At 38.5% G+C, this 9,378-nt stretch overlaps 1 protein-coding gene across 2 annotated transcripts in view; it reads left to right on the top strand.

The window, feature by feature from the left end:
* Positions 1–214: 214 nt before the first annotated feature.
* ENAH (enabled homolog (Drosophila)) overlaps positions 215–9,378 on the top strand; it is a 45,927-nt gene continuing 36,763 nt past the window's right edge. The window contains exons 1-2 of one of the 2 annotated variants that reach the window (XM_008630397.2): positions 215–382; positions 1,799–1,976. In XM_008630397.2, the coding sequence (XP_008628619.1) occupies positions 251–382; positions 1,799–1,976 (310 nt within the window). In that variant the 5' untranslated portion in view covers positions 215–250. Of the gene's footprint in view, positions 383–1,798; positions 1,977–6,228; positions 6,456–9,378 lie in introns of those variants that run through there. The other variant, XM_017730157.1, reaches the window with a different exon arrangement.

A 9,378-nucleotide genomic window follows, 5' to 3' on the forward strand; every position in this document is an offset into this window, starting at 1 on the left:
TCTTAGGCCTGTCTGTCTGGACCACAGCTTGTCAGAATGAACACATGTAAGCAAAATGTCAAAGTGCTGATGGTTTTGTATTCAGAAAGGTGGAGGTTTCAGCAAGTTGCAAGGAGTATGGCTTTAACATTATGAGTTAAAAAAAAGAAGTTAACCAGAAAGATGATGCTTTGCCATAAGTAATTTTATTTTCTCCTCCACTTTGTGTATTAACAGTGAACAGAGTATCTGCCAAGCACGAGCTGCTGTAATGGTCTACGATGATGCCAATAAGAAATGGGTACCAGCTGGTGGATCAACTGGATTCAGCAGAGTTCATATATATCATCACACAGGCAACAACACATTCAGAGTAGTGGGCAGGAAGATTCAGGATCATCAGGTAAGGAAATCTTTGAAAATTTGGAATATTAAGAAATAAGTCTGCAGCAAAATTATGGGACCAAAAATTAATAAATCAGATTTTTTTTAGCTGAAGTAGCAAAACTGTTTTATTGCTTTTTCCCTGTGAACTAAGCACTTTGCGTACCACCAAGGCAATAGTCCTTTTGCCATTCCTTCCTACAGAAATCTATTTATAAAGGTTAGTGGTGTACACAGAAGTCATCTGGTTCTTTTAAAGCAAAGTGGCAACCTAAAAGCTTTTCTCCCTCACTCTGTGCTGTGAGCTGCAGTCTGTGTAGACACCAGCAGTTCTTTTAGCTCTTCCTATCTCATGAAAACTTGGATGCATGATGTCTCATTTCCCGAGATCAATTTGTTCAAAAAAACCTTTTGATATTTGTTAATGCTGATCATCACCACTTTTAAGAGAGTGAGAAGAGGGAGTAACAGGGATTACATCTTAATTTCCTTGATGAAGTTACTGGATCATGATTAAATGACAAATTAGCACTCTGGAAATGCTCTCCTATTTGATACTTGGGATGGGGTTAAAAACCTAATCTTTTGTTTGAGGAAAGCTTCTTATATTTGTTTCTCTTCCTCCCATCATTTCATAGAATTCTTTTGGTCTGTTCTTGCTCGTTTATCACACACCTGAAGCCTAGACTGATAATCTCCTATGTGATTTGTTATTAAACACTTATTCCAAGTAATAAATGGTCTCTATGCATTCATCTGAGAGCAAATGTGGGGTTTTTTTCTCCCATTATTCAGCAGAAACAGGTGAGAGGATATAGTTATCCAAGTGCAATGGGATCCTCTTAGTGGATGGCTAGTAGTAAATGGTTGCCCTAATACCTCGAATTTATCATCTTTTGTGTGAGCCATAACAATCTTGCAAAACGATACCCTGTGGTCCATGGTACGAATCCAATAAACTGCTGCTGAGAGCCCTGCAAGCCAAGGGGTGCAGCAGCCACAGGGAGAAGGTGATAACTTGGTTAAAAAAGAAATCTAACAAATACTCTGTGAAGTTCATGGGAAAACGAGTTTCTGAATTTCAGATGCATATTCACATCAAGTAGTCTGCTGCTGGAAGTCAGAGCTGTTGATGTTACTACATTGCTGTTGGAAACATCACTGCATCTTTTGAAGTGAGAACACTTAAGCTACAAAAGTTGATACAAAATATCTCATTAGTCCCCTTGTGTATTCCCATCACTGATTACAGACAGCATTGGAATTAAAATTGAAATGGTTATGTGCTTTCAGCATTGTGTTTTACAGATTATGGGTCGTGAATTAACCCGTGTGGCTGAGGAATAAAATCTGCACAAAGCTGAAACTTCTGATGGAACAGCAGCCATTTTAAACCTAAGTTTGTTTGTTTGTTTGTTTGTTTTAATGATTTTAGGTGGTTATAAATTGTGCCATTCCAAAAGGGCTGAAGTACAATCAGGCTACACAGACCTTCCACCAGTGGCGTGATGCTAGGCAGGTGTATGGTCTGAATTTTGGCAGCAAAGAAGATGCCAATGTCTTCGCAAGTGCCATGATGCATGCCTTAGAAGTATTAAATTCACAGGAAGCTGGTAAGAGTCTCTTCACTATTTTTTCCCCTAAGATTGTTCAAATACAGAAAAATTCGAGTGTTTATGCTTAGAAGTCAGTAAGTCTTGTTTCTAATTATAATTAAGCCTCTAGGTGTTTTAATTATTTGGGTGTTTTGTCTAACTAATTACTGCTTCTTAACTGTGATTCTCAACTCCACTGACGTCCCTGTAAATGCAACTCCTAGCACGTAAATCAATTTTCGTGTTTCTCTATTAGATATAGAAACTGCTGGCTTTGCCTTTTTTTTAAGGAAGCAAAACAGCAAGACCTGCCCAAGAAGCAGGTACCTTGTAACAAGGATACTTTCCAGGTTTCCTAGAGACATTCAGGTTCTTATTGTGTGTTGGGTATTTTCTCTTCTCATTGATTACTGGTTTATTATAAAAATGTGAAGGTTTTTTCCTCCAAACTTTGGAGTTCAGGTAATCTTCTCTGGCAGTTCTTACCATACAGAGTTTTCTAGCTCAGAGACCTTCAGTCCAGGGTTAACATTCAGATGAGCACATACAGTTTAGACACCAGGTCTATCATTTCATTTGTTTGAAGACCAGGGTGACATAGGCTTTAAAGCACTGGTGGAAAAATTTGTGGCTTTCAGTCTTCAGCTGGTATCTGTAAAATATTCTAGGTAGGCTCTACAGCAAATTGATCAGTGTAACACTGTGACACACACAGAGGGAGTTTTTCTTTTAAAAGACTAAGAGTCTTTTGTGTTCTTGTAACCAAATAGAATTCTTTTGTCCTCATTAAACTTTAAAGATTGCCCGTGTAACAAGAGACAGTACTTGTGTGCCAGTTTTCTTTCTCTTGTGCAGAAAAGAGGCTGTAGATAACTATACTAGGGCTGTCTCGACTGCGGAGCAAAAGGTGGTTTTATCAAGTTGGTTTTTATCCTGGTAATTGTTTCAAGACTTTACCTTTTGCAACTAAGCTGTCTAGACTGTGGATGATACATTCTGCAGTGCTTACACTGTTATGCAACATAGGAGGCCAAAATATAAATGGTAGCTAGAGTTAGAAGGTTTCTTTTTGCCTGCTAAAATAACCCAGTTGTGATTCCCAGTCTCCTACCTCTCACTTGGGTGTTTTCTCTTCGAAGTCCCTCAGTTCTGCTTTCCCTAAGGGTTACTCAGTTGTAAACTTTTCATGCATCTGACTGTTCATCACCTGTCTCCCACCCAACATTTGGGAACATGTGAAGTGTTGATTTGTACTCCCCCTTGATGAAAAGGCCTTATTGATGGTAATTACACCAGGTTTGAGGGGTTTCTTTCCCATTACCTGTACTTGAAGAATTTGTTACATGTTTCAGTTACATATCTTCCTAATTCGGTTGAACTCCTCATAACACTAAACCTGAGCTGCTAGAGAGGCTGAAATGACATAGGCAGGCATGGCATTGCTCATGTTTTAGTTAGACTGTGTGTCCTTTTTTCATTTTGTGGATTGCAATTTGTCTAATGACTCATTCTCTTGCTGCTTTATGCAAAGTATTTGTGGGCTGCTACACTGTTATATAGTTCAGTAGTAGAAATTTTATTGAATTGAGATGCCACTTCAGTTTGTAAAAACTTGGATAAAACTAAAATCGTTCTATAACTGTAGTGTCACAGCCTGCTTGCTGACTACAGTGCTGTTGTCTTCTGGTTTGTTCTCAACGATTTTGAGATGGACAGGAATTAAGCTGTGTAACTGTTTGAAAGTGACTGGGTGTAACCTTTAAGTTTCCTGAATTACAGGATAGTCGCTTTGTTTCTCCTTCTTGTGTTTTGATTTGGTAGCAGCAGGCACAAGTCAAAATGCATTAATTAGCTGCATCACAAGCTAGTGGGTGAGCACAGGAGATAATTGTTCTTCCCTGGTTCCCATCAGCCAAGGGCTGTGGTGGTTTAAGATTAGCTGTCACTTACCTATGTCACAGACAAATAGGTGCTCTAGCTTCCATCAGGATGAAATAAAACCAAAGCTTAACATTAGCAGCATTGTTTTAACAGATGAGCAGTTTTGCACTGCTGCTTTTTAAAAAAATTCCTAATAAGGCACACAGAATTACTCTCTCAGCCTCATATCACTTCCAGACAATGTTTAAAGATAAATGTTCATAACTCTTCTGTGTTAGAGTACTGTCAACAAGTGTTCCTAAGTTTTCCATCTGGGAAGTTTGTCAGTGTATGATCTAGATATAGATCAGAAAAATTAAGTAATATCAGAGTAAGAAGTAAAAAGATCAAGTATCTTTCTGAACATGCTGCTTTGATAATGGAGATAGGTTGCTAAGTGGCTTACACTTTAGAAACAAAGTAGTTGTGCTCCTTGCTCAAAGTTCAGTGAATTTTGTTTCTCTGTAGTTGGTGTAATTTTCTAAAAGTGCAGCTAGAAATGAATCCTTGGTGTTAGGTTTCCCCCCCACCCCGAGCATCTCTGAAATAGATGAATATTTACTTAGACGGGTCACTGGCTCGGAGGCTCTAATATTAGCTCTTCATTTTAGGAGATGGATTGCAACTGCCTCCCTTTTATAAACAAATTACTCTTTTTGAAAAGGTGTTGGGAGGGCATGTGTCAGAAAATGATCTTATGCTGAAATGTGATGATCAATACATTATATATGCCTTGCTTTGTCTCTTTCAATGTATCTGCTAGGCTTTAAAAAATTTCTAACATGTGCAGCCCTAGTTGGTATTTTGATGATACTGCTTCAAAAATCTGTACTTGAAGATGACAATTTGTCTCTAATAGTTTAAAGAAATTGCTGTGTTTCCTAGTGTATCCAAAATGGCATATAGAACCTCCAACTCAAATAAAATAAAGAAATCCTACGTAGATAGCTTCCCTTTTATTCTAGAATTACATACAGTTAAAGTTATATTCTTGCAGTGTCCTTACTTTCTGCTGTGCTTTCTCATTTTGGCAATTTCTTTTATTAGCTTGCTTATTTTATGTCATATTTTATGCATAAAAGGAAAGCAGTTATAATGTTAGCTGAGCATACTATTCAGAAATTCATAAAGCTGTAGATGAATTTTAAATTTTATGCAAGGGTTCACAGAAATCTAAACGACTTCTGAGGGATATTAAAGATTAAGTTGTGTACATCCTTTTGGTTTGCAAGTCAGCTGTTGGGTATGGCTCTCTCGCTCTTTTTAAAATAAAATTAGATCATGGTCTCCTTCTCTTGCATATATTTGAAAAATGTCATTGATCTTTTGCTTGCAGTTGGCATCCTCAGCTGTTCTGCTGGCTGCTGGCAAAATCGGAGGTTGTTTAATTTAGGATCTCCCTCTAGTGGATCTGCCAGAGTCGAGGCACCGCTGAGCTCACAGGGATGGGCTTTTTGTCCTTCTGATGAGTTCAGAATGCAGAGTGGAAATCTCTGAAGTTAAGAGTAAAGGCTGTACTGCAAGTGGCAGCTTTCTGCTAAAAAAGCCAGTGCAGGTTTGTCTCAAAGGACTCGGAAGCGATGGCTGCCTTATCAGTGAAACTGTTGGAAGTACTCTTCAGGTGTAGGTTTTTTCCTCCCATTGATTTACAGGACAGATCAAATCCTAACACATCCTAACTTCTCCTGTGCTTGAACTCTGTTTGTTTAGATAAATGTCAAAGTGGTTTAGGTCCATTCTGGTTTGAATGATTGCATTAGCTAGCAGCTATTCAGCCGGACCTTATTTTCCTGCTGGCCAGTTGGGCAGATTGTAGGCAACCTGCAAATCCAGAAGAGAAGGACAACATAGGACTGCATTTTCTCCTGAAATTTTAAAGAATTAAACACTGCAGATTCCTGCCCCATACATACGCATGAAAAGTGAACCAAGTTTTTTTTCTGCCACTCTTACGGGAAAATTTTGGAAGACTTACTACTCATTACATTAAATAATTGTTCGATGTGGTCAAAAATGATACCTTCATCAAATGACAAGTGTGTGTCATCACGTTTAAGAGGTCAAATGAAGAGGATTTCTGGCTCTAAGGCTGTGTGCAATGTGTTCAGATATTCAGTAATTGGTCTTGTCTGGAGATGACGGCTCTCTACAAAGGTTTTGCATTGCATTACAAAGAAAATTTTCATATCTGCATTAAGTAGGGCTCATTGTTGCAATCAAAGTGGCTCTGGAATGAGAGAAAAGCTTCAATGAAGGGAAATTAGACGGCTGAGAATTCTCTGTGTGAGACAATGGATTATTTCTTTGAAGGAATAAGGTCACGTAAGGGAAGCTTGTGTTGAGAGGAACAAAGGAGTATCATACTCAGTTTTGCCGCAGAAAGCACCTTCTAGTTCAGCTGGGATCGGTGTTGCTTTGTGTGGCATCTGTCTTCAACCTCAGGAAAGCCTGGCTGAGAGAATCAGAAACTCAAGCGTGAGATTTATAGATGTGTAATTTCCATCTGAGGAGGTCCTCACAGCTGTTTGTTGCAGAAGATGAAAGCAGCAAAAGAACTGAAGGAAGGATGTCACAACAGTAAATAAGTCTATTTTAATTCTTTCTAATAGAATTACGTATGTGTAGGATTTGTGATGCTTTTTGTACTAATCTGTAGCAGTTATATATTGATTCTTGAAAAGATTTTGGAACGTTCTGGGTATAAAATCAGGGTCAGGAATGGCTTCAGTGAATCTGTTCTAGTATTGCCGTAGATCACAGTTTAATTCATAGGAAAATGGGGAGGAAGAAAAAGAAAGAGAGGTTTTTTTGTTTCCATAGTCTCATTATTTTGTCCATCTGACCTTTTTTGGGGGAGGGGGAAGTCTCTGTGGTTCAAGTTTTTTGAATTTCTCTTCGATTAGTAACTCTAGAAGTTAGGTTGTCCAGTTATTAAATAAACAAATCTTTATTCACAGCTGTATATTGATGTACAGCCCTTTCTCTTCCAGCAGAGATAGGTAATTAAATCCTTGCTGGTAGAGGAATGCACTCAAATCATGGATTGAATAATTCAATATCTTTGGGAAATGCAAACTGAAACAAAAATTGGGGTTGCCTAATTGGAATGTATAGAGAGACTACAGAAGACTGGAGTGAGAAAAGTATATGTGGAGAGCTCGGGGGGGGGGAGGGGGCAGATCTCAAATGCTTTTCTTTGTACTGTTTTGTCCATGTCATGCTAAAACTTGTTTTGGGAGAAGAAGAATTCTACAGCAGTGAAGTAATTATGCTGTACCTGTACTCTTAGCAAGCCTCTGGAACAGGCTGTCAGCACTCCCTGTCAGAACAGGAGTAACATGACAGTATTATTATTACCTGTGTTGTCAAAAGATGGATAAGATCTCTGGTCTTGCTAGCAAGATGTTTCCCTTCTTTTAAAATGTGGGATTGATTAAAGAAATTTTTTTAGGTTGTTACTAGGTGTTCATAATAGGTAATACTGATTAGGTAATCGTGATTTATATGCCAATATGTTGACCAACAGGAAGTTTTACCTGTTTATTGGACAGAGTACTTCCTCTTCATTGTAATTGCACATAAGATTATTGAAAGCATCACCAGTGTTAGTTGTGGTGTTTGGAAGTGAAGGGATGGTTGCTAAGTTTTCAGAGTTTTACGAACACCCATATGGTGTTTCTGATTTCTGGGGTTCTTCAGAATTAGTGGTATATCATGTGACAGCATTAAATTTTAGGTGAACAACCTGAAGAATTTAATTAAAATTTGGTAGCTAGTCTAAACTGCATGGCAGATATAAATAGAGGTACATTAATTTATGGATAAAGTTTTGTTTAATAAACATAGAGGAATGTCAGCATATTTTACTGTTGAGGGTTTATATTGTTGTCTTTAAAAATATTTTCAGTAGAAGTTTTAGGTAGATTAAATCTGCCTTTTGGGAGCAGGGTGTTTTCAGAAAAGTCTTGAAGATAGTTGTGAAATATAGCTTTGTTAGACTCATTTCTGTAGCACTATACACCAATAGTGACAGTCATCACCTATAACATTGTTATTTAAACAAATTTTGACAGAACTGGGGATGGGGGGCAGTAATAAGTATCCCACAGTAGATGGTGGTGTTATATTTAACTTCACTGCTTGCTCCTTTAAGTTTGTGGTATTGTAGTTTCATTAAGCAACCGTAGTTCCCTGCTGGTGAAGCTTTGTCTCTGCGTCCCTGAGCATGGGATGGCAGAGGGAAACTGGAAGCTGCTGAGGTCCCCCAGCACACGGGTGCTGGGCCAAGCCTGGCTCCCAGGTTATCAGTGCCTGGTTTCCAAGGCATTGCTGGCACCGATAGGAAGTTCTGCTGGCATTCATAGGAGGCTTACCTCTACTTAAATTCAAGTGTATTTTAATGAATATTTTTGTTATTCCTGTTGCTTTTTATTACCTCGATCAAGTTAAAAGAGCTTGTGAAGTGGAAAGCGGTTACTTTCAAGTTTAGAGTGATGAGTGAATTAACTCAGCTGAAGGTGCTTATGGAGTGGTAACTGAGTGAGGAAGTAGGTGTTTGAAGGAAAGGGAAGCCTTGGCTGGAAGGTGATTCACCCAAATAGAAGTACTAGAGAGCATTTTGTCACTTGCTAATGCCCTAGTTTTTGGCCATCAGAGTCTTGCATATAAACCCATAACACACTTCCAGGGCTCAAGGAATGATGTGGTTTTGGTTCTGCTGAAGGCTGGTTAGCAAATCTCCCCAGACTTTGTTCTTTCATGGCTTAGAGCAGGACAAGCTCTGAATAGGAGCAGGAGCTGGAGAAGACACATGAAAGAGGGACACTTCACCATAATTGTTGTTCTTATTGCTTCCTGCACAGATCTCTGAAAAGCCTGCTTTCCATTCATTCAGAAAACCTTTAACCATTTAGTAAAACACTTTATTTTTTTAATAAGTTCTTATATACCCTAACAAATACATCTTTTTGGCTGTAGCTTTGAACTCTTGCCTGGGGTGTGGGCTTTGCTTAGTAGGAGTATTCAAACTGTCCTTAAAGAAAATATTTTCTAAAGATTATAGTTAGCCAGTTCACTTATGTTTATATCTTATACATGTATAAATAAACTTGCTGTCCACTTCCAGTCTTTGAAAAGACTTCTAAAAGGCATGTCATACTTTGATTTGGGTATCAGACTGTATAATTGGAACATTGCTTAGTTTTGGCACCAACATACTGAGAAATGAAAGAGTGGAAATTCTTAGTTACTGAGTTGTTTATATAAACTTTCTCTAGGGAGAAAATGGAGATCTTCACCTCAAACTAAAATTCTTATGTGTGATAGTTGACCAGCTTTATTCAAAAATTACAGTTTGTCTTTTAATGCTGTACTCTGAAGGACTGTAATTGCAGGACTGAGATTTTCTGTGTGGTTTTGCCTTCTTGAATTAGGGCATGTGGGGTACTGAGGAAGATTTCACATGATCTGGCTGCCACTGGTCCCCCCCCCCCACCCCCCC

Source organism: Corvus brachyrhynchos, unplaced genomic scaffold (genome assembly GCF_000691975.1).
Source record: "Corvus brachyrhynchos isolate BGI_N302 unplaced genomic scaffold, ASM69197v1 scaffold101, whole genome shotgun sequence".
NCBI lineage: Eukaryota > Metazoa > Chordata > Aves > Passeriformes > Corvidae > Corvus > Corvus brachyrhynchos.